Genomic DNA, 25,120 nt, shown 5'->3' on the forward strand with positions numbered 1-25,120 from the left:
CTCCTCACCTTCCTGATTGTACAACAGTGCGCTGCATCGCTGAACAGCAACATCTATGAAACTTTAATAGACATTAAAAAAATCATAAAAGGGATGCTAGAGGTAAGTGTTTTATATATATGTGTGTGTGTGTGTGTGTGTGTGTGTGTGTGTGTTTAATTCTATTACTGCAGTTTAAAAAAGAAAACAAACATCTATAGCATGCTAATGTTTTGTGGGTGTTAAGCTGAACATACAAAAGAATGGAAACAAAAAAGAAAGACCCTTTCCAGTCTTTGTAAAGAGTATTGCTGTATAAGTGCATTCCAGTATATTAACACTAACCCTTTCCAGTCTTTGTAAAGAGTATTGCTGTATAAGTGCATTCCAGTATATTAACACTAACCCTTTACAGTCTTTGTAAAGAGTATTGCTGTATAAGGGTATTGCAGTATATTAACCCTAACCCAAAACTTTCAACTGTTCAAAACTTTCAACTGTTCCTTTTACATGCATAGAGAATTGATGCTTTTGTTGTTGTCTGTTTTGAATACAAGTGCAGAGTTTATTTGGGGTTGGGGACTCTGTGATCCGGAATCTGTGTGCAATTGAATCCCATGAAACCCCCATTCCAGATCCAGGATATATAGAGTGAGGATCTGGGAATGGTTTCCTCAAACAGGGAGCGTCTGTGCATGTAACTAAGGACATTGAAAATGATTGGTGACATGCTGACAATCGCTCAGTGTACACTAATGAACCTTTTTCTTTTTTTCTTGTTCTTCTGTACAGAATGAGCCTTTACACACACCGGACAGCTTGCCGGAGACTGGGCCTGCTTATGTAAGTGCATGTTACTTTTCATCTCACCCACACTTTGCTTTCTCCACTAATAGAGTGCTTCAATTCCAATCCTCTCAATGAAAAGCTGTATTTGTAACAACATTTTGACAAATCCTTTCATTTTATACCTGTGCTGTCATATTTACCCACTTTTGTCAAACATTCACAAAAAAGGTAGTGGCTTTAATAACAAGGTCATTTCCAACAGCTACCAGCATGTAATAACAAGGCAATTACAACATTTACCAGCGTGTAATAATGACATAAATACTAACCGCTACTAACATGTAATAACGAGATAGTTAACAACAGTTACCAACATGTAACAATGAGGTAATTACAAATGTGTACTACATAGGTAATTGCCAACAGTTACCGACTTATAATAACGAGGTAATTACCAACAATTACCAGCTTGTAATAACAAGGAAATTACTGACATTTACCCACATGTAACTACTGTTGTACATGTAAACATATTGTAACAATATACTGCTGTATACTGTTAATGTAATGACACTGCAGCAACATGGCACAGGTAATTTGACATGTATTTCAATAGTAGTTGCCATGTAAGTGCAGTGACCCTGGGTAGTTATTAACCAGTTGTGATCATGTTATTACACATTTACTATACAACTGATAGCATGCCACTGTGTTGTTATTACCCTGCTATTACCGTGTTGTTACATTGCTGTGTATGTCTTTGTGCATCATGTGGGCCTTCCTGGTAAAACATGTTAAGAATGCCAGGAGCCAAACAACAGAAAACTAGAAGTTCATTTGAAGTCACCCCGGACAGACCAATATGGTTGGACTAAACATTTGGATTGACCTGGGTTTAAGAGTAGGAGATTTGGACAAAGAAAGGAGACCCCAGCTATGAAGCATTGGAGTACAGAGCGAACAGCATTCTTCATCTGTTTCCTGTTTCCATTGCTAATGGTTCACTTGGTTCAGTGAGAGACAAAGACTGACAGGGAGAAGGCTGTGCCAAGTTACACCAATCTAATCGTTCCCCTCCGAGTCCATCTTCAACAATGTGTCTGTCCAGTCACACCAGACAGCATTGCACTTTATTAATTTGTCATTTACGACAAAAAAAACCAAAACAAAACAATGTAGTATTATCCAATAGCTAGAGAAGTCAAACCAGACACAGGGATAGCAACAGTGGCTGTTGATAACATAGTTGGAGAGTTTGCGTTCACAAATATTTTAGCTAGAAGCTCTGGACTCCTCTTTCTGGAAGCAGTGTTCTGATAAGATGTAATGAGAAGACAGCACACTCCTTTACCGCTTGCTTCAGTTTAGTTGTGTCAAAAAAGAAAGATTTTCACCCATGTCTTCTTTATCCCTCAATTTTATCATTTTTTTTGTTTTATGCAGGCAAATTGCACTTTAAGCTGCTTTAAACAAGGACTGGCATCTCTCCGAGTGTCTGCAAAAGTTTTGCGAGTTTTGCAAAAAACGACCAAAAGACTGAATGTGTTCATTAGGGACAGGCAGGTGGTAAGTCTCTGATTTTGTAGCCTTCCTCTGTCCACGTGGACCGGACCCACGTGATTCACACAGCATCACCAATCAAAGACAATGTAGCCGGGGGACAATATGCTAAGAATTTAGAAAATAAATAATGGAAACACACGTTTTGGAAGGGGTGCTTAAGTTGGGGAGAAGTTTGATGAAAAGCAGTGGAAGACATGGGAATGACAGCAGATCATTTCTTGGGTCTGTCTGCAGGGGATATACCACACAGCAGCCAGCAGCCCTGAGGTCAATTCCAACTGTAACTGTGCAATTCTTAACTAATTGCAACCACAGAACAGCATAGTGAGTGTAGTTCAGTTTCAGCAGATTGAGGAGACAGCAGTTCACGCTGTGTTGTGAGCTGCCCGAGTACATTTAAAAGTGCTTTGTTTTCAGCCTTGCTGTCTGGCGCTGTATCATGAGTTTCCCTTGCTTCTGTTTCTGTGCCCTGTGGGTGTTTCTCTGCACTCCTTATCTTTTGTTATTATAGTCCTGCTGTCACCGTTCTGTTCTTTTTCTTCTCACTAAGTTTTTTTAGTCATTTTTCCAACATGTGCAGTTGAAATATACATTTAATCAAAAAAAAAATGTTCATTGCATTCTCTACTTAATATACACACCAGCGCAGAGATTCAAATAGAAATTACCCTAGTTGTAAAGGTGAGGGGAGGACAGCTTTTCTTGTTTTGAAATCAACACAACACATTGCATCCTGGAGGGTGGGTCTGGGTTCTGGAGTGCTGCATCCTCCAGGATGAGTCTGGGTTCTGGAGTGCTGCATCCTCCAGGGTGGGTCTGGGTTCTGGAGTGCTGCATCCTCCAGGGTGGGTCTGGGTTCTGGAGTGCTGCATCCTCCAGGGTGGGTCTGGGATCTGGAGCTCCAATACCAGTTGTCAATTATTACCATTTCTCTTTATATGTGTCTTTGAACCTGCTGGGTGCTTGTCTGGAGAATCCTAACTGCCTAGCACTAAACCGACTACCCCATTCTATTCAAACCACGTGACACTGTTACTTTTCAAACCGCCTCTGCATTTTAAATAGAGTGAGGAGTGAAAGGTAATTTTATCACATGACTGGAATAGAACAAGGAAGTCTTTCAGTCCAGGGCAGATAGGGGAAGGGGAAAAAATAATGGATGATATCCACCCTACAAGAAGGCTTGCATTGAAATGAAGTGACTCTGCAGCACATCCACTGAGAAACACTCTGTCTTTTTTCCAGGAAAGATTTCCCATTGAAGTAGACAATTGCACTTGCACAAGCTTCCCGAAGCGCAGTCCCAATGGCTTCATGGATCAATTCTTCCTGTTCTTCCTTCTTTTAAACAATTAGGCTGTGGATTTTTTATGACAATAAACTATTGCACTTGTTGTTATTTATATAATTTATTCTATTTATTCATTTGTAAGTTATATATCTATCTATAGTTGCATCTAAAGAGAAATGTAGTTCACTTTTATGAATAAATATTTTGCATACCAGCCTGGCCTTGATGCTTCTTGCTGTTGCAGTTCCCTCTCTCCCTGGAGATCCACACACTTATACAGGACAAGCAGGCACTCACACTCACAAACCCACTTTGTTAGGCATGGTTACAATGGGCTTCCTTTGCATATCTTTTTGCACAATTGTTTCAGAAAAGGGTTAGGGTTAGGAGGGACTAGGGTTAGGGTTAGGGTTAGGGTTAGGAGGGACTAGGGTTAGGGTTAGGGTTAGGGTTAGGGTTAGGGTTATATCATGCAAAAGATGTTCACAAATAGTATATTGCATAATAACATTGCAATTATGTATAAGTACACATGCATTTATTAAGTAAGTACTATGCAAATACACAATAATTAGAGACACAGTGTAGAGTGTTACCCACTGCAATTCCAGTGGGCTGTATAATTGTGTGTGTGTGTGTGTGTGTGTGTGTGTGTGTGTGTTTGTCTTAATGAGTAGGACTTCTTTCCAATGAGTCTGCACTTTAGAACAATTTGGCACTGTTGTATTAATAGTCGCAGTGACACAGGTGTTAGCTTTTATTAGCAGTGGAACATCTCTTGAGCAGATAAGGCTGTTTTAAGGCTATCAGGGGCGGTGATCAGATAAAGATTTCCTTCCAGCCTGGTGCAGAGAGCAACAATGTCACACTCATATGTGATGTTTATCAGGTGCAAGGTGATTTTCTCAAAACAATTATTTTTATTGCATTGTTTGTGAGACAAAGTAGGACAGGCCAAGAGTGCAAACAAACAATAGCCCTGTTGGACAAAACTGGTGCCTGCACCGCGGAGACGGCAGGTCAGAAACGACTGCCTTTCATCAGATGAGTCAAGCACAACAAGCGTTATCTCTGAGCCCCACTCCCGGCGGAAATGAATCATTTCCAGAGCACACTCCTTATGCAAGCCGCGCGTAAATCTTCTGCTCTTATTTGGTTTTGCATTGAATAAAACAAGACCAAACAATCAGAGAGCAGCAGACTGCAATGCATGATACAGCGAACATGATGAGAATAATTCAACAGCACTGATTCAATTCATATCCCCTCAGTTCACTGCAGCCCCACTCACTGAAACTAGACTCTTTGAACCCTCTGGAACCCTGGAGACGAGGCCCAGCCTGGAAGTCTCCTCCTGGACTCGTGTGGTGTCTGACCAGCAGGGGTCGCTGTTTGCAGTGAGCTTTCTCAAGCAGGATTGAAACCCTCCACGCAGTAATGCTTTCAACACAGCTTCCCACACAGGAGCCACAAGGACCCAGTGAGGGAGAAACAGTCACACAGGACTGGAACCCTCCACACTCTCACCACTCGCTCTGCTCCCCACACAGCAGCCACAAGGACCCAGTGAGGCCAACCCTCTAGTGGAGTGTGCGGCTACCCTACTCGGAGGGGGCAAGCCAGGACCATCATACGCAATTGAGGCTGTGTCCACAATCCAGCGTGACAGACGCTGCTTAGAGAGGGGCTGTCCTAGGGTCCGTGTCCCGTGACAGACAAAGAGCTGGTCAGATTAACGTAGAGCTCTTGTCCTATGCACGCACCATCTCATTGCCTGCACTAGGTAGTAATCTCTCATCCTCCGTAGAAGCAAACAGAGGGGGATGAAAAGACTCCAGTTCCACAGATTGGATGATGTGGAAGGCTGAAAACGGGGTTGGTGTGCAGCGACACCCTACTGCATATTTGGGAAGAGGGCATGCAGAAGCTGTGTACAGACAGTGTCTGCAGCTGACTGATCCGCTTAGTGGAGGTGACAGCCAAGAGGAAGGCTGTCTTCATAGACAGATAGTTCAGCTCTATGGAGTGTAAGGGCTCAAACGGGGCCTTCGTGAGAGCCTCTAGGACAATATTAAGGCTCCATTCGGGGAGAACAGTCCTCCTAGGAGGGCGTAATAGCTGTGCACCTTTAAGGAAACGGGTAGCCAAAAAATGTGCACCCAGAGAAATAGAATCTATGGGGGCATGGCAAGCAGAGATAGCCACTAAATACACCTTCAAGGTGGAAGACGATCTTCCAGCATGGAGCAGTTCTTGCAGAAACTGTAAAATGACTGGCATAGGGCAAGTAAAGGGGTCATGGTTCCCAGCCAGACATCAAGTTTGAAAATACTTCCTCTTACAGGTATACAATAACCTAGTGGAGTCTGCCCTAGCACTCTGTATCATTTCTACAACCTCGTTTCACAGCCCTAGGGCTAGCCAGCGGTCCGTTTCAGGGGCCAGACCCATAGCAGGAGCCTTTCACCTGACTGAGGAGATCCAACGAAGTGGAATCTCCCAGGGCTGGCCGTGCAACAGCTGGCACAGCGTCGAAAACCATATTCTCCTGGGCCACTTGGGAGCCACTAGGAGAACTGACACCTTCTCCAACCAGACTTTTTCGAGAAAAGCTGGGAGCAGTGGTATGGGCGGGAAAGCGTATAAAATTGCTTTTGGCCATTCGTGCGCTAGTGTATCTGCACTGAGTCGACCATCTAAGTGGTGGAGGAAGTACCACAGGGGGCAATGCGACGTCTCTGTCGAAGCGATCGCCTGCGCCTTCCCAAACCATTCCCAAATGCACTCCACCACCTGAGGGTGGAGTCGCCAAACCGACAGATGCAGGCAACTCCTGTAGAGGAGGTCCGCTGCGCAATTCACTGAGCCGGGAATGTGCATCGCCCATAGGGACAGCAGATTCCTTTGAGCCCATATCAGTAGCTTGAAAACTATGTAATGCAACCCCGGCGACTATAGGCCACTCTGATGGTTGACATACGCCACCACCATTGTGCTGTCCGTCCGGATCAGCACGTGTGCCGCTCAGCACTGGGAGAAAGTGGTGGAGAGCAAGGGACACCGCTTGCAGCTCCAGCATGTTTATGTGCAGGGATGACCAGCGGTCCGACCAGGATCCGTGTACTTGTCTGCCTTCCCAGACCACTCCCCAACCCAGGTTGGACGCGTCTGTCGTCACCACTTGGCGGTTCAGTACTACTCCCATTTGCACACCTTTGCGCAGGTGAGAGGGAACCCTCCACCAGGGTAGGGCTGCTGAGCATGTGCAAGACACAGTCAGCCGACAGTGTCTGTCACGTTTGGCATTGAGGTGAAACGCATTAAGCCACGTTTGCAGCTGGCACATGCAAAGCAAACCCAGCTAAATGGTTGAGATTGCTGCGGCCATCAGACCCAGTAGTTTCTGGCACAATCTGAGGGCGACCTGTGATCCCTGTTGAAACAGGGAGAGGCAGCCCTGGATAGCTGCAACTCTGTCGTCTGACAGGTATGCGCGCATCATAGTGGAGTACAGCCGGAGCCCCAGGTACGCGGTGCACTGCACTGGTGTGGGCCGACTCTTTGCATTGTTTATGGTGAGGCCCAGCCTGACCAGATGATCCGTCACAACCGCCGCGTGGGCCAGTGTTCCCTCTCGCGACTGGGAACAGATCAACCAGTCGTCGAATAGTTTATTACTCTGATACCCTGCAGCCGCAGGGGAGCCAGGATAGCGTCCACGCACTTTGAAAACATACGGTGAGCCAGGGAGAGGCCGAATGGCAGCACAACAAACTCGTACACACTTCGTAGAAAGGAAAAGCACAGATACTTTCTGTGCTCTGGACGAATGGGAACATGAAAATATGCGTCCCGTAAGTCCACGGTGGTGAACCAGTCGCCTGGTCGGACAGACTGGAGGATGCGACGGTACATCAGCATTCGAAACCTCATTTCTTTTAAGAACCCATTCAGGAGCCTCGAGTCTAAGATGGGGCGAAAGCAGTCTTCTTTCTTGGGTACCACAAAGTACCTTGAGTAGTACCCCTCTCCATGGGAGATGGGGTCTACGAGACAAATGGCTGCACAGCAAGGCAGCCACTTCTTTCTGAAATAGCGGTTCTGTCACAAAAGTATTTGTGACACCTTGAAAGGGAGGAGATCCCAAGCGGAACTGTAGAGCATAGCCGTTTTGCACGGTGGAGAGCACCCAGGAGTCTGAGGTGCAAGCGCGGTAGTACTGCAGCTGTTGTGCCGAAAATGTGGTCTGAGGTCGCCAGCCTGCAGCACTTCCCATGAGAGCCGAGACCGAGCTGGACAACGGGGTGGAACCAGTCTCTGAGAAAGAAGCCACGTCCCCCGAGGCCGCTATGGAAAGCATATCCTCCTGTTCCAGCTGAGGCGACTCTCCCCAACCACTCTGCACTCCCATAGGGGACAGGGGAGTATGGAAATCTCGACTGTGGAGATGGGGGGCGACTGCGGGAGGCCTGCGCATTGGCAACGTCCAGCAGGAAGTCCTGGGACATGCTGTCTGTGGCAATCAGAGCCGCTGACGGTCCGGCTGTAGAGGACATGGAGCTCGCCCACCTGGCTCTCTCCAAGCGGGTCTCTTTCAGCTGAGGCTGAAGGGCGGCACAGGCACTACATGCCACGTCCCTTTCAAGGGCAGTAGTGGCATGAGGAACGCCCAAGCACCGCACGCAGAGGGTATGTTTATGCTCCTGCAGGATGACAGTGTTACAGGCCGTTCAGGGACGAGACCCCGATATGGGCATGACTTTGTGCATCGCACCAAAGTACCGCAACTAATAATATACTGCAGCCCACAGCAGATTTCAACCTGATCGCAGATCAAGAACATGCACGCCTCCAAAAAGCAACGCTATGACTTGGATATAGTGCCGCTGACCCTGGTCTCAGTGCAGTGCTGTAATAAACCTTTGATAAGACAACCACGAAAAACAAACAAACAACAAAAAAAAACCTTCTTGCGTAGTTTCTCAGAAGTGCTTCATACCTGGAAGCTCGGGCTGTGTTTCTGGACTGTAAGTTGCCGCTAGAGGTCGCATGCTTGCTGGGACAAGTTTTTTTCTACATAGTTCCAGAACTATACTGTACTTGAAAATTAAAAACCTCACTCACCACATGCAGCACATTCCACCTAATTGAATATTAATAACCTCACTCACACGTACAGCACATTCGCCCTAATTGCTTATGCATTGTCTTGCAGTTAGTTGAACGATTAGCTGCACAAAACGAATTCTTAATATACAATAATTACCCATTTTCCTTTCTCTAAACTTATGACCAGTAAACTAAACTAAAATAAAACATATTTCTGGAATTTAATAAATAAATAAAATAAAGAAAATGTAAACTACCTATCTTAATGAATCTGCCTTGAATTAAATACCTGCTACCTGATCTGAGTTTTGTAACTTTAACGAGTAATCTTAGTCTTTGGCGTTGTCTCTGAAAGGCAGACACAGTGTTTTCAGTGCATTCTTCTCAGTAGTCGTTTGAGTCCTGGCCACAGGTCGGCACTGCTGTTCTGCAGGTGAGCCCTGACAGGTGAGTCCGCGGCACCGCCTCCGTGAGAGACCATTTATTTTAACAGAGCGTTGGAGAGAGCGAAAGAAATTCGGAAACAGGGGAGGTGTTGCCTCGATACCGAGAAACGAGAGAGAGGAAGAGGCAGAAACAGAAACAGAAACTGGAGTTAACACTGCGCCGGGGAGAGCAGAACAGAAACGGAGAATGCAGCCTCCACCGAGAAAGGTACCGGGAGTTGAATAAATAAATACGCGCAGACTCTCAGAGGTATTGCTGCCGGATACTGACTCTGTCACAGCGTCCTGGTCTGTGCGAACGGGATACTTTATCGATATGTAACTTACTAAGTTAGTGCTGCTGTTAGTTTATGGTTTATTTTTTTTAAGCAGACGCACTGAATTCATTTTTGTTCTTTTCACATTGTTGACGATGATGACACTGATATAGTTATGATGCGGTACAGACAGTTCTTCATTTCTCATTTTCTACCAGGAAAATACAACTCCGCCTCACTACGAGCGGCCTGCTGTGAGACTCCACACCAGAGCAAAATAAATACATAAAGAAAAGCAACGAGACTCGCGGAAGAATGGGACACTTCTTCTGTTATGCTCGCGAATGAACTATTCTTTAGGTTAAAACGTGAGTCGAGAATCCTTAAGAAATAGAGTAGAACATTAAATAAATAAATAAATAAACAAATTAATCAAGTGTATGGATAGATTGAAGAATTGGAAGTGGAAGTTGGCAGGAATCGCCCAGAAACATTCATCGCTCTGAGTTGTGCATATAGATTAATTGGTCGCAGAGCAAGTGTGATATATTTATATAGAAACAAGGTGGCTTAGGTTTATCCCGTTTCTTAACGTTGTGCCAGAATTGTAGCGTGGCAGGAAATACATGTACTTTGAGTGCTGGGCTGCAGTGTGGAAGGCAGTGTGTTTGAGCAGCTCAGTGGTGAGAGTGCTGGGCTGCAGTGTGGAAGGCAGTGTGTTTGAGCAGCTCAGTGGTGAGAGTGCTGGGCTGCAGTGTGGAAGGCAGTGTGTTTGAGCAGCTCAGTGGTGAGAGTGCTGGGCTGCAGTGTGGAAGGCAGTGTGTTTGAGTAGCTCAGTGGTTGAGAGTGCTGGGCTGCAGTGTGGAAGGCAGTGTGTTTGAGCAGCTCAGTGGTGAGAGTGCTGGGCTGCAGTGTGGAAGGCAGTGTGTTTGAGCAGCTCAGTGGTGAGAGTGCTGGGCTGCAGTGTGGAAGGCAGTGTGTTTGAGTAGCTCAGTGGTTAGAGTGCTGGGCTGCAGTGTGGAAGGCAGTGTGTTTGAGTAGCTCAGTGGTGAGAGTGCTGGGCTGCAGCAGTGTGGAAGGCAGTGTGTTTGAGTAGCTCAGTGGTGAGAGTGCTGGGCTGCAGTGTGGAAGGCAGTGTGTTTGAGCAGCTCAGTGGTGAGAGTGCTGGGCTGCAGTGTGGAAGGCAGTGTGTTTGAGTAGCTCAGTGGTTAGAGTGCTGGGCTGCAGTGTGGAAGGCAGTGTGTTTGAGTAGCTCAGTGGTGAGAGTGCTGGGCTGCAGTGTGGAAGGCAGTGTGTTTGAGTAGCTCAGTGGTTAGAGTGCTGGGCTGCAGTGTGGAAGGCAGTGTGTTTGAGCAGCTCAGTGGTGAGAGTGCTGGGCTGCAGTGTGGAAGGCAGTGTGTTTGAGTAGCTCAGTGGTGAGAGTGCTGGGCTGCAGTGTGGAAGGCAGTGTGTTTGAGTAGCTCAGTGGTTAGTGTGCTGGGCTGCAGTGTGGAAGGCAGTGTGTTTGAGTAGCTCAGTGGTGAGAGTGCTGGGCTGCAGTGTGGAAGGCAGTGTGTTTGAGTAGCTCAGTGGTGAGAGTGCTGGGCTGCAGTGTGGAAGGCAGTGTGTTTGAGTAGCTCAGTGGTTAGAGTGCTGGGCTGCAGTGTGGAAGGCAGTGTGTTTGAGCAGCTCAGTGGTGAGAGTGCTGGGCTGCAGTGTGGAAGGCAGTGTGTTTGAGTAGCTCAGTGGTTGAGAGTGCTGGGCTGCAGTGTGGAAGGCAGTGTGTTTGAGCAGCTCAGTGGTGAGAGTGCTGGGCTGCAGTGTGGAAGGCAGTGTGTTTGAGCAGCTCAGTGGTGAGAGTGCTGGGCTGCAGTGTGGAAGGCAGTGTGTTTGAGCAGCTCAGTGGTGAGAGTGCTGGGCTGCAGTGTGGAAGGCAGTGTGTTTGAGCAGCTCAGTGGTGAGAGTGCTGGGCTGCAGTGTGGAAGGCAGTGTGTTTGAGCAGCTCAGTGGTGAGAGTGCTGGGCTGCAGTGTGGAAGGCAGTGTGTTTGAGCAGCTCAGTGGTTGAGAGTGCTGGGCTGCAGTGTGGAAGGCAGTGTGTTTGAGTAGCTCAGTGGTTAGAGTGCTGGGCTGCAGTGTGGAAGGCAGTGTGTTTGAGTAGCTCAGTGGTGAGAGTGCTGGGCTGCAGTGTGGAAGGCAGTGTGTTTGAGCAGCTCAGTGGTGAGAGTGCTGGGCTGCAGTGTGGAAGGCAGTGTGTTTGAGTAGCTCAGTGGTTGAGAGTGCTGGGCTGCAGTGTGGAAGGCAGTGTGTTTGAGTAGCTCAGTGGTTAGTGTGCTGGGCTGCAGTGTGGAAGGCAGTGTGTTTGAGTAGCTCAGTGGTGAGAGTGCTGGGCTGCAGTGTGGAAGGCAGTGTGTTTGAGTAGCTCAGTGGTGAGAGTGCTGGGCTGCAGTGTGGAAGGCAGTGTGTTTGAGCAGCTCAGTGGTGAGAGTGCTGGGCTGCAGTGTGGAAGGCAGTGTGTTTGAGCAGCTCAGTGGTGAGAGTGCTGGGCTGCAGTGTGGAAGGCAGTGTGTTTGAGCAGCTCAGTGGTGAGAGTGCTGGGCTGCAGTGTGGAAGGCAGTGTGTTTGAGCAGCTCAGTGGTTGGAGTGCTGGGCTGCAGTGTGGGAGGCAGTGTGTTCGAGTAGCTCAGTTGTTGGAGTGCTGGGCTGCAGTGTGGAAGGCAGTGTGTTTGAGCAGCTCAGTGGTTGGAGTGCTGCGCTGCAGTGTGGAAGGCAGTGTGTTTGAGCAGCTCAGTGGTGAGAGTGCTGGGCTGCAGTGTGGAAGGCAGTGTGTTTGAGCAGCTCAGTGGTGAGAGTGCTGGGCTGCAGTGTGGAAGGCAGTGTGTTTGAGCAGCTCAGTGGTGAGAGTGCTGGGCTGCAGTGTGGAAGGCAGTGTGTTTGAGCAGCTCAGTGGTGAGAGTGCTGGGCTGCAGTGTGGAAGGCAGTGTGTTTGAGCAGCTCAGTGGTTAGAGTGCTGGGCTGCAGTGTGGAAGGCAGTGTGTTTGAGCAGCTCAGTGGTGAGAGTGCTGGGCTGCAGTGTGGAAGGCAGTGTGTTTGAGCAGCTCAGTGATGACAGTGCTGGGCTGCACTGTTGCACGCAGACTCTGTTAGGTAAGCATTCTTTTTATAATGTTTAAGAAAGGCACTGACACGCCTGCTCTGATTTATAGTATTGCAGTTTATTTTACAATACTGTGTGCATGTCTCACTCAGCACATTCGTAAATCTGGGTATCCAGACTTCAATTGAAAATGTATTGATTGCATTTTGTAAAATGTATCTTAAAGTGAGTTTGTAAGACTCTATCTTATTTCTTGAACTCTGTATTATAATGGCCCTACTTGCATTGTAAATCCATTCGGGGTTTAGTCTGTGCTCTGAGAGGCCGCTGTGCAATTATCTAATGACTTCCTTCAGACTGGAAGAAGAAACTTAAAAAACAATCGAGCACAGTCTGTATAAACTATTAGGAGGCTTGCAGGCACATCTCTACAGTACATGATGACAACAGAACCGTGAATACTGAACACTGGAGTCCTCTCAATTATATACACAGCACAATCTCAATACTGAACACTGGAGTCCTCTCAATTATATACACTGTACACTCTTGCTCGAATTAACCTGCTGGGGTCCAAGCATCTTGTTTGTTATATTGAATGGTTCGTTCTAGCGAAAGGACAATCAAAATAAACAGTAATTCCATATTCTTCTCATGTATGCAGTATTCTGCCTTTGCTTTATCCTATTTGTTAAAGAATTGAAAGCAGTACAAAAAGCAGCAATCCCAAATTGAAGCTGAACTTTTATTCAAAATCAATCTAACATGAATTGTTTCGAACTGCACCAAATCTTAATCCAACACGCAAGAATCCCAAACTGAGTTTTTATTCTAAATCAACTGACATGAAAAGTGTATCGAATGCACAAGTTCTTTTTGTTGTTTTTTTTTTTTTTTGATCGATTTTCCTTTGCCACGTGGTTGCTGAACAAGCCAAAAAACAGAGTGTTTTTGACAACCTATATTCATGACAGAGATATGCCTGCGTTACTGCTTTTTTCAAATGATCAATATAGTTTCCAGCTTTGTTGCAACATGAATTGATTTTCATTTCGGAGGCACAGGTACACAGCACATGCTTTTTATTAAGACAGAAGAGTTGACTTCACTGCAGAGTTGTTTCCTGTGCATACAGACCAAGATGTTGACAGTGTTTGATGTTGTGTGTTTACATAATCTTTTCTTAATTCTTTTTATTTGGGGTCCAGGGGCCAGGTTCGTTATAATGAAGGGTGTTCTAGCGAGGGTGGATTCTATTATATTCTGCCTGATCACTTTAATTACCTAATATCGGACCCTGACGTCCTTCGCCCTGATCCCAGCCTTGTCGCACACCAGGGCGATCGTCCTTCGTGCTGATCCCAGCCTTGTCGCACACCAGGGCGATCGTCCTTCGTGCTGATCCCAGCCTTGTCGCACACCAGGGCGATCATCCTTCTCCCTGATCCCAGCCTTGTCACAGACCCGGGCGATGCCAGATCCAATCGGGTTGAAGGATCCTAATGAAGTGTCAAGGCAGTGTTTTTTTTTTATTTGTTTTTATTGCATCCTTGTAACGCTATAAGAGCTAACCTGAATTGAGTGGATGTTTCTTCCTTTATTTACCAGATGAAGGTGACCCAGGAGGTGAAGGTGACCTTTGCTGAACAAGCGGCCAAACTTCAGAGCAAGCAGCAGCAGGAGAGTGAGCTCCTGGAGGAGATCCGGTGAGAGCAGCAGGCTTGCAATGCTGGCTTTAGGGGGGTGGGCTGTGCAGCCGGCTAATTCACTGGACTGGGGTTTGACAATGGTTCTGGTCACCAGTGCAGTGAGTCTGGTGGTCTCAACACAGATCTCGGTGAATAGTGGGCAGAGTGAAGAACAGTGCTGCCAGTCAGCTGTACATCTCGGAGAAACACTGTGCACCTGTAGTCCATGAGTCAGAGTTTTGCTAGCATGTGAGTGAGGTGGAGGCAGTTTGACTTTCAATTCAATTCCAAGGATGAATGGAGTATTCCTCTGAGGTCAGTGCTGGGCTCTGAATTTGTGGAAATATTTGAGCAGTCAGGTAGTTCTGCTGCGATACTCTGGGCATTATTTGTTATTTTTTAAAACTTTTTTTGTTTGTTTGTGTTTAATTAATCGAGTGGTACCCCACCCAAAAAGCATTAGTGCCCGAAGCACAAGGAACCTCTTCTTATTTTCGATTGCAGTGGCTGTTTGTTTGCTGTGAATGATGCTCCCCCATCCAGTTCCCTGTATAATCTGTGATTCCTGCAGTATCGATGGTATCTTTATCATGAATGTGATGGGATGCTGGGGTGAGGAGGTACAGAGGTGATGAGATGCTGTTGTGCAGAGGTGCTGGGGTGCAGGGTTGATGGGGAACAGAGGCGCAGGGTGCACACAGCTGAAGATAAGAGGTTGTGAAATTATAGTACTTCATGCAGTTTTCATTTTAAAGGGTAGGTCTCTGCCTCTCTGAAGCTGTTTCATTGCTTGTCTTGCAGGTCCTTCAGTAAACAGAGAGCTGCAATTGAGAAAGACTATGGCCAGGTAAGCACTGCGACTGAGCAGGGCCTCTGCCTGACACTGTGCAGCTCTTGGAATTTGAGACTCTCTTGAACAGACTGCTGTTAAAGCACTGGCAGTTTGCAGCTGGCAATCTGTAGTGGATTTTAAATTTGAATACTTATTTCAGCCCGGGTGACGCTCGGCCAATTGTGCGCCGCCCCTTGGGAGCTCCCGTCTACAGTCAGCAATAGAATAGCCTGGGGGGGCGAGGCGCCTGTCAGATTTCACCCACTAACCAGACTTCTCTACGCTGACTATCCCTGAATGGAAAGATGGAAAGGGGTGACTGGTTTCCCCATTTCTTATAGACTCATGAAGCTGAGCTATAGAAATGTTACTATACATGAATAAAGCTGTGTGTGTGTGTGCTGAACTCAGGCTTGGCCTGGCAGCTGCTTTCACTTGCATATCTGGGGATGGAAGTCATAGTTGTGGTTTAGGCTGCAACTGGGGTTTCAACACAGCTTTGGGAAAAGGTGAGTTGTACAAAACTGTATTCAAGAATCTGACTTGAAACTTTGTAAACATCCCATGCATTCCAAGAAATGGAGAACTGCTAGTAACAATTCGAATGGGAACCCAAGTGCTGAAATGAACATGGTTTACCCTGGACAAAACTGGCTTGATTAAACGAGGGGGTGGTGTTCCGTTTCACTTTAGTTTGCACATGCACACACACACACAGAGTGTTTGCTCACCTGGACTGATGTCACTGGAATGTAGCGGACAGGCTCAATGTGTGACCGAGTACTTGGGATGGATCTTGCCGGACAGCTTGGAAACTGAAGCCACTTTGTTTAGCTGTTTGTTTTCTGTTGCTGCTGTGCGTTCTCCTCACTGTAGGCAAACCAGGAGCTCAGTGTGAGCAGAAACTGTACATCCAGCTGGGGTCAATGCACTCTCCTCACTGTCCGCAAACCAGGAACTCGGTGTTAGCAGAGACTGTACATCCAGCTGGGGTCAGTTCTCACAGGGTCTGTGTCCATGCAAGTAGTGCAAGCGGTAGATTTGACTGGTAGATCTGAATAGTGGCTCTGAGCAGTGCTGGATCTCAGCTGCTCTGAATCCTGTCCTAATGGGGAGAGATCAGTACTACAGGTTTTTAATTGTGTGTTATCAACACTGTTGGCATGTTAGTCTCCAGTACTTTTTTCATAGCTTACTCCACTGTATAATATAAGAGTGCTTAAGTTGAGACCTTTTGCAAATAAGACTCCTGATGCACAGCATTTCAGGCATTGATAGAGCTTGATTAGCCACTGGGTGAAGATAACAAGCTCAGATGTGACATCTAAAACTCACCATAAAACCAGGAATGGATCAATGCAATGGGAGCCTCATTTCTATCCGTGTTATAAGACAGGATCATATCCTTTGAAAATGTGCCCTGGTCGTTCTGGTTTTACCTCAAGTAAATGCATGGGAATACCTGTGTTGAGAATAGCGCTCCTGCAGGACCCCCCTGTTTACATTGTGGAATAATGGTGTCTCCTCACAGGCTCTGCACAGACTGGCCTCCCAGTACATGAAGAGGGACGGGCTCCGTGGGAAAGGGGAGCCCAGTGATAGCAGGTACTGTACCCTCTGATCCACAGCATTGAGGATGTCTTTGTCATGACTTCCATGCTCCGCAGGCTCATTTCAATGTTTTATTAGTACAATAACTTGGCCGCATCGTTCCATACGGCAGACGTGAGTGGGTGTTCATAATCAAGAGCGGATCTGAAATTTCAATTTTTTTAACAAAACATTTCAGCCTGCATGTCAGTGACCAGCTGTAGAGCTGCGAGTTGTTATTTATAAAATAAAAAAGGAAATCTTTGACTTTGACAGTAGACACAATAGTTCATGAAGACCAAACCTTATTTAAACTACTTAACTGCGCTCCCCCCCCCCCCCCCCCCCCGCAGAAGTGTGTTCACAGTGTGGAGGTCCCTGATTGAAGCCACTGTCCACACCAGTCTGTCCAGAGTCGCTGCGTCTGAGAACTACCGCGCCCTGACCAGCGAGACCGCCAGGACCCTGCGAGCGGCCAAGGAGCAGCGCGCCAAGAAGGTGGGGGCTCCGGGAGGGAGCGGGGGCTTTCAGACACATCTCCCTTGAATCCCCCTGTCCAGTGTTTCACACCCCTCTCTCTGTCCCTTAGAGCTCGGAGCAGCTGCTGTGCATGCAGGGTGAGCTGGTGGAGGCGGTGCGAGAACTCAGCAAGGTGAAGAAGCGATATTGCCAACTGGAGCGCATCACTGAGCTCACCCGGGATAAGTGAGTGAGAGACGGGGCAAAGCCGGCACTGGAGACTGGCAAAGAAACAAAAAACTAATATATATATATATATATATATATATATATATATATATATATATATATATATATATATATATATATATATATATATATATAAAAACACAATGATTGATCCAGCAATCTTATTTACATTTTCATAGAATTCATTTCTTCTTTCAGAGCCAAAAAGAATGACTACGGGATTTTCCATTTCAGAACAAACCTGCAGAAGTTAAACACAAAGGTATGCTTCCCTTTGAGTCCAGGTTGTGTAAGTTAACCATGTCCCCAGTATAAACACTGGTCTAGCGAAAAAGCTGCAAATAAATCACAATTTCTCTCTCTCTCCTCCCCCACCCCGTGCAGCTGAGCAATCGGCTGTCTGATTGCAACTTGCAGCTCACTGAGGCTCGTAACGAGTATCTGCTGACCCTGGCCGCTGTGAACTCGCACCACGAGCACTATCACAGCAAGGACCTGCCGGCTCTCATCAAGGTAACACACTCGCCTCCGCTCTCATCAAGGTAATGCTCTCACCGCCGATCTCATTCGGGTGTTTTATATCAAGGTAACGCTGTCAGCCCTCTCAAGGTCACGCTCTCAGCCCTCTCTCCTCTCATTCGGTTGATCAGCAGTATTTTCAAATGCTAAGGCTGGTGATTGGTGGGGTGCACGTTATCATTTTCATTGAATTTTGTAAAGTTTCTACGGAACACAAGAAAAGCTCCCTTCGATTATGTTTTATATCCTTGTTGATGGGCATCTGTATGTATTTTCTATCTTTCATTTTAAAAAAGGGAACTTTTTAGAATCTAATTCTGTAGTAATTTGAATTGCAGTTGAGTAACAAACACATCTGCTGTTTTACTTGGGAGCCGTTTTCTTTATTGGCTCACCAGGCAAGCTGTTTACACACATGCTGAAGTCCTCTATCGAGCCAGTCAGCTCAAAGAAATAAACGAACACTTGGTAACTTTAATAAACTGGCTCTTTGTCTCTGCTCTCAGCTGCAGTGCTACTTTTTTCCCCAGCGGCGGTAGAAAGGAAGGCTGTCTTCTTGTTTTCACTGACTAGCTGGAAAAACTGTTTTGATTTGTTTAAAAAAAAAAAAAAAAAAAAAAAAAAAAAGTCTTGAGACTTTTATAAACTGCTGTTGGACTGGAACAATTTAATACATATGAACTTTGTTGAATTCGCCAAAACAGTCTGACTTGGGTCCTAATCACAAAACCTTAAGGACTTTTAACATGTATTTTGAAAAGTTTTTTTTATTATTATTTCAAACTGGCAGACAAGTACAGTTCACAGTTTATTAATAACTGTATAAATAAACAGGTTCTTCTTGATATGATCTACATTAAATAAAGGGAGAGGGAGTCTGAGTCTTGGTGCTTTGAACAAATCAATGGAGTGTTTTTTGTTTATTTGTACCTCTGTGTGACTGTTATGAAACAAGCATGTCTGCTGGACCAGTATAACTGTCTCCTCTCTCTCCCACAACACTGTGCACGGCCTCGTATTAACAACTCCTTTTCGAAATGTCTCCACACTCAAGTTGAGGTTTAGGCGGAAATGGCTTTGCTGACAGTGGTCAGTGTGGGAGCGTTCCCCGATGAGCAGATGAGTCACATGGCTCAGCAGCTTCCTGTGTAGCTGGAGACTGGCTGTGGCTGTCATGTTTCTGTAAGAGAAGAGAAACCAAGCGTGGGAGAACCACAGCACATGATTCAGCTAACGAGCACCCTGCACTGTGATCAAGGAACCCAGATATTGCGCCACCTTGTGACCCGTGTTGACATATGAGCTCCTTGTCCTAGATATTTCCTGTGAAATGTTATCATTAAAGTATTTTGATGGTGCTGTACATACAGCAGCAGGAGCAGGTCTGTTTTTTAAAGGCGATAAACCGATCCTTTAGTACCTCTAGCTGTGTATAACATCCTATGGTTTGGCAGACCCTCTGGCTGCTTGTTTGCATTTGTGTGTGTCTCCTCCCCTCTCACTCTCATTCCCTCTCTCACTCTCCTCTCTCTCCCACCTCACTCTCTGCCTCCCTCCCTCTTGCTCTCTCCCTTTGCTCCTCTGTCTCTCCATCCTCCTCCCTCTTGCGCGCCCTCTCTCCATTGAAGTGTTTACCTCCATGGGGCTGAGTCAGTCACTCTGGAATCTGTCCCTCCTCTGCTAAAACCCTTACTGTGTTTGAACAGGGGCCCTAGTTTCCAGGAAATTCTGTTGCTGGCGATTCTGCACGATCTGCTGATGAGACCATTAGCCTGACGCTACAATTAATTTGTTTTCTGTGGCATTTTCTCGTGGAAATGCAGCATTTGAAAGGTGGTGCTGCATGTAGCAAATTAGCTACAGTTGAGAGTCTTATTTTAACAATCCAAACAAGATTTCTCACTCCTCAAGGTCAGAGAGGTCTCTCGCAGTGTTAGCGGAGTGCAAGTATACTTAGTAAGTCGCACTTTCTTGAAAGCGAGAGATCTCTGGTTTCAGTAACACTGGCTGGGTTCAGCCCTCAGCACAGGGTGCTCCGGGTCTGCCTCTCCTCCCAGGACTCCTCGCAGCATGCTTTGTTGCCCCCACGTGGCTGACTTGCTGCTCCACTCGCTGTGTTTCAGGACCTGGATGGGGATCTGTACGAGCGGCTGAGGGAGCACTTCACCCTACTGAGCCAGACTGAGATCGACAGCTGTCAGGCGACGCAGAGCGCCTTCGTCAGGGTCCTGCAGGATTCCTGCCAGGTACCCAATACAGAGGGAAAGAGGATCACCCTGCACAGCAGCTTCACCCAGTCCATTTCCTTCACAACTCATTTGAAGGGGGATTTTTTTTTTTGTATGGTGTGATATGGTGTATGGTATGAATAAACTTTTCTTGCTTATTGACATATCTATGAGTTGTGGAATGATGAAACGGGGGTTGTGTTAACTCTACCTGAGATAAAAGAATTGCTCTGTGTCGGTGTGACTGATTGGTGGAGGATTCCTGTGATTCTGTGTGCAGGTGTCCCGAGAGCACAACCTCCAGCTCTTTCTTCAGGAGAACCCTGTCTTCACAAAGGCACCTGTCTTCCTGTTCCAGGGGGCATCCAGCGACAAGGTACCCGCCTAGAGGACCCCTGCGTCCTTCACACTCCACATGTTCGTTCAGTAAAACTGACACAGAAGGACTGTCTTTCGTTTCAATGCACTTTTGCACACATCATGTAAATGTTAGGGGACTTTTTTTTTTTTTTTTAATAATGCTCCCCTTGTGAGAGTTTAATATGATGCACAGCGCCATCTGCTGGTCAGAGGCTGAAATTGTACTGGGTGGGTCCTATGTACAGAACTCTGTTTTTAGTAAATGGTGATTTCATGTTTAACTAATAGGAGTCTTTTGTTTCCTTGATCAGAGACGTCTTTTTTCATGTTGTGCTTCCGTTGCAGGCATGCGGTCTGGTCCATCAGGACAGTGCCCGTGGGGGGGAGAGCTGTCTGGAGAAGGAGGCGCGGAAATGGGCGACCAAAGCAGCCAAGGACTATAAAATCAAAACCCATGGGGAAAGGGTGAGTCCAGTAAAACAGACACCTCGCCATCGCATCTTAATACACCATGAAGAGCTTTAATTAAATCATGCTTTCTAAGTAAAGCATCTTGAATCAAGATCTTTAGCATCCAAGCCAGAGTCCCCCTCAGTCAGATACCTGCTTTCTGTCTGTCTGTCTGTCTGTCTTCAATGGTATGATGGACCCCCGTCCCATCCTGCAAGATCCTTTAAACTCAAACAGAAAGGTGGCCCGACGGTTCTCGGAGGCTCCCTTCTCAAAGTCTGTGTGTCCGTGTGTCAGGTTCTGCAGAAGCTGGAGAAGCACAGGAAGTTGGTCTCTGAAGACGAGTTGGCAGGCGTGGAGCTTAAGATTGAGGAGGTGAAGGAGAGCATCCGCAAGGCTGAGGTATATATCAGGCACAAGACACGCTAACCTCCCGGGCAGACCAGAGACACACAAACCAGAGTGAGAGACACGCTAACCTCTTGTGGCTTTTATACCCATGTGTGAGCAAGCTCTACCCAGACACTTAACATTGCATGTTGTGAAGGTGGGGTGAGGTGCTGTGAAGGCGAGGTGAGTTGAGGTGAGATGCTGTGAAGGCGAGGTGAGGTGAGGTGAAGGTGAGGTGTTGCGCAGAGTGGGTCGAGGCTCTCAGTTGGGTTCCCTTGCCATGTCCTGTCCCAAGGTGAGCCGGGTGAAGGCGGACTCTCGTCTGGCTCTCCTGCGATTGGCCGGCGTGGAGACGGATGCCTGGGTGACGAGCGCCATGAGCCAGGCCAGCGAGGAGCTGGAGAGTGAGCGGCGGCTGAGTGAGGCACGGCTCTCCAATGGAGACGTCTCGCCCCTGGTGAGTACCAGTATAATCAGGGAGAGTATTATTACATTATATCATGAATGTGTTGATGTATAATTGAAGTGTGTGTTTGCTCTCAGGGGGATGAGTTTGATTTCGACGATTTCGATGACGGTGAGATTTTCACAGAGTCTGCGCCGAGCCCCTGCCCCCGCAGCTACCCCCTGCCCTGCCGGGTCCTTTACAGCTACCAGGTGAGAGAGCGGCTCTGTGTGCAGACCCTCTGCAGTGATGCCCTCTTCTAGATCCACACCCTCCTCTCCCCTGAACCCCTCCACTGTTCCTCTGCAGTGATGCCCTCCTCTAGATCCACACCCTCCTCTCTCCTTCCTCATTTCTGTCCCGTCCGCAGGCCTGCCAGGCGGACGAGCTGTCCATCACGGAGGATGAAGAGCTGGAGGTGATAGAGGACGGAGACATGGAGGACTGGCTCAAGGTTTGACACTTCTCTACTTGTCTTTGTATGCATATTTGTCTGTGTCTGACTCTCTGTGTGCGTGTCTGTATTTCTCCCTCAGGCTCGGAATGCTTCAGGGCAGGTGGGGTACGTGCCCGAGAGGTACCTGCAGTTCCTGTGCTTGTCAGCAGGGGATGGTGTGTCACAGAGAGTCCCGGGGAGCCCCCCCTCCGGGAGCTTGCTGGGGTCCCGGGGGAGAGGCACGCAGGCACGCACAGGAGGTGAGAATTTGTTTCTAGTGCAAGCACGTCACTTGCTGTCGCTGCATCCTGAGCTTCGAAGGACTGTGGCAGCCGTTTTCTTTAGGCACAGTTTTGAAAGACTGGGAGATCTGCGGTCGGGACACCACATCTCTGTCTAAATAGAAGCCAGTCCTGTTGAAATTCTGCCGAGACCATGATGCTGGTGGTGCTTTTAAATTTGAATGAAAGAACTGAAGAGATGAGGCTGGCCTGATGGTTCATCAGTTCCTTGTAGAGTCAAACGACTGCTCTCTGCTGTATAAAATCAGGAGGGGTAAAGAGATGCCATCCGTCCCAAGCCATGGAAATCTAATTTAAAACGTGTGTGTTGGTGTGGGCTTGTTTGGATTGGCCGGTGGCTTTTTAATGTTTTATTTTATTGTAAAGCATCCTGGGATATTGTGCTTGAAGAGTGCTTTATAAAAGCAAGCTGTATTGTATTGTATTGTGTTGGTGATGGCTGCTCCTCTCTCTCTGCTCCTCTGCAGGCCTGGCCCGGGTGCTGTATTGTATTGTATTGTATCAGTGTTGTTGATAGCTCCTCTCTCTCTCTGCCCCGCAGGCCTGGCCCGGGCGCTCTACCCATACTGTGGGCAGAGTGTGGAGGAGCTGTCCTTCCCGGAAGGGGCCGTGATCCGGCTGCTGCGCTGTCGAGACGTCCAGGTGGACGACGGCTTCTGGGAGGGGGAGCTGAACGGAAGAGTCGGGGTCTTCCCCTCTCTCGTGGTGGAGCTGCTGGGAGAGGGGGAGGAGGAGGAGGAGGAGAAGGAGGGGGCGAAGGTGAGCACACACAGCAACCATTTTTATTGCAGAGTTTTTCATGGTACCAAAAATCATGACTTAAAAAAAATAATAATAAAAAAAGTAAAGTGTCTGTTCTGGTTTCAGGAGCTGCTGTCCCCTGGCCCTCCTCCCTTCTCCCCCCCGGTCCCCATCCTTGGAGCCTCATCACTGCCAGTCCCGGGGAGTACGCCACCCAGGGGAGTGGAGGACAGGCTGCAGGGGATTCCGCTGGGGTTGCTCAGGCGGCCTGACAGCAGAGCAGGTAGGAGTGTGGTTAGCGAGGGAGGGATGGGAAAGTGCCTGTGTTTGTGTGTGTGAGTGTGTGTGTCTTGTTCTTGCTCTGAAGGTTTTTAATGACTGCGCCTCTTTTTTCTTCCCTCTCCAGGCAGCGGCAGCAGTGCCCACAGCTCCCCCGATCACTCTCCCCGGCGGGCCAGGCCGGTACGTGTGCTTTTCTTTCCATCCAGGTGGTGTGTCCATTGCTGGCTATACTCAAGTTGGACAGCTTGGAATAAAATCATAACAGGGGAAGTGTCCCAGGCAGTGTAGCATACAGCTGACCAGTTCCAGAACGCTCAGGCAGCTGCAGTCAGTGATGCCCGAAATTCACAGAGCTGACCGAAGACTAAGAGCACTGAACAACTAAATGGAGAGTAATTCTGAACACAGCATATATACATGCTGTAAACAAGCCCTCCTGTTAGTCTTCCTGTGTCACTGCACTCTATATGTTATTTTTCTGTTTCTTGATTTGTACTTATTTTTTAAGTTTGAAAGATGCTTGTATCTTGTTTTGGATCTTTTTTCTTTTTTTGTCTTTTACATAAGCATCATTGAGCTGGGTCTCCTAACATCTCTCTCTCTCTCTCTCTCTCTCTCTCTCTCTCTCTCTCCCTCTCTCTCCAGGTTCGTGCGCCCCCTCACCCCCCCGGACAGCGCCACTCCCCCAGCCCCAGCTCTGACGAGCACTTTGTCTGAGTAGAACCTGCCTGCCACAGCGCAGCCACACATCCACCTCTCCCTGGGCTGCGCTGCACACCATGCCTCTCATCTCCTGTGTGCGCTGGATAGTCGTTCCAACCCTGGAACTAGAGAACTAGAAAATCTAGAAGAGAAATTCCCCGCTCAGTTTTCTTTGGGGGATTTTCTTTTTCTTAGGAATCACGTTTAATATAGTTAAAAGAAGATTCTACTTTATTATTATTATTATTATTATTATTATCAGTTTATTTATTGTATTTTCTGTTCCATCTTTATTCTTGCAGTGTAGTTTTGACCTCCTGGCACAATCATACCAGTCCCTTGCAGCTGGATGTGCATGTGTAGCTCTGTGGGGCGGCTGCCACACTTGTCTCGCAGTTTTATTTATTTTATTGGCATAAATAGTAAGCAATTGAAATGCAAACCTACACATAGTGCTCTACCAGAACTTGGTCATGTTGTTGTTGTTGTTGTTGTTGTTGTTGTTGTTGTTGTTATTATTTTTAAATGAAATTATTTTAATTTTGTTTGCAGTTTTATTGAATTTTTTTTTTTCATTTGAATGTTTCCCCTGTGTGTTGTCAATGGGTCTGTCTCATTTCAAATTGTTGCACTGCGCACATGCCTGCGTACCCTGGTACTGTGAACCGTGGACGTGTTTTTGCAATGTTCACTTATGGACCCGATCTCAGCCTGTGCTCTGATTTATACAGGAAGCCTTTGTCAGTACTGCTCTTCAGTGACACCTGCTGGACAACTTCAGAACTCTCGTGTGTTTCTTCATGTCTGGGGAGACTGGATCACGCTTTTTTTGTCAGTTGTTGGCTTCTTGCTGAAGTACAGAGTGGGAATGTTTGTGAATATGAGGGCCAAAAAAAATAAAAAATAAAGCCATTATTTTAATACAAACACAAGACCCAA

General features: G+C 47.1%; 1 protein-coding gene across 4 annotated transcripts; it reads left to right on the forward strand.

Annotated features, from left to right (window-relative positions):
* The first annotated feature begins 9,171 nt into the window (after positions 1 to 9,171).
* Positions 9,172 to 25,050, forward strand: LOC121324096 (F-BAR and double SH3 domains protein 1-like). 4 transcript variants are annotated; one of them, XM_041265561.1, is made up of 22 exons: positions 9,172 to 9,385; positions 9,653 to 9,802; positions 13,847 to 14,023; positions 14,117 to 14,214; positions 14,998 to 15,043; positions 16,560 to 16,633; positions 16,972 to 17,116; positions 17,208 to 17,323; positions 17,525 to 17,588; positions 17,711 to 17,839; positions 19,969 to 20,091; positions 20,354 to 20,449; positions 20,779 to 20,898; positions 21,181 to 21,285; positions 21,569 to 21,730; positions 21,817 to 21,930; positions 22,089 to 22,172; positions 22,255 to 22,414; positions 22,998 to 23,215; positions 23,324 to 23,480; positions 23,604 to 23,659; positions 24,125 to 25,050. In XM_041265561.1, exons 4-22 carry the CDS (start codon positions 14,117 to 14,119, stop codon positions 24,194 to 24,196), a joined length of 2,139 nt encoding a protein of 712 aa, XP_041121495.1. In that variant the 5' UTR covers positions 9,172 to 9,385; positions 9,653 to 9,802; positions 13,847 to 14,023; the 3' UTR covers positions 24,197 to 25,050. The 4 variants fall into 4 exon arrangements, with proteins under 4 accessions (XP_041121495.1, XP_041121493.1, XP_041121494.1 ...); XM_041265559.1 differs by lacking the exon at positions 13,847 to 14,023; XM_041265560.1 differs by lacking the exon at positions 9,653 to 9,802.
* The last annotated feature ends 70 nt before the right edge of the window (positions 25,051 to 25,120 follow it).

The sequence above is a fragment of the Polyodon spathula genome, chromosome 12, assembly GCF_017654505.1.
Source record: "Polyodon spathula isolate WHYD16114869_AA chromosome 12, ASM1765450v1, whole genome shotgun sequence".
Classification (NCBI taxonomy): Eukaryota; Metazoa; Chordata; class Actinopteri; order Acipenseriformes; family Polyodontidae; genus Polyodon; species Polyodon spathula.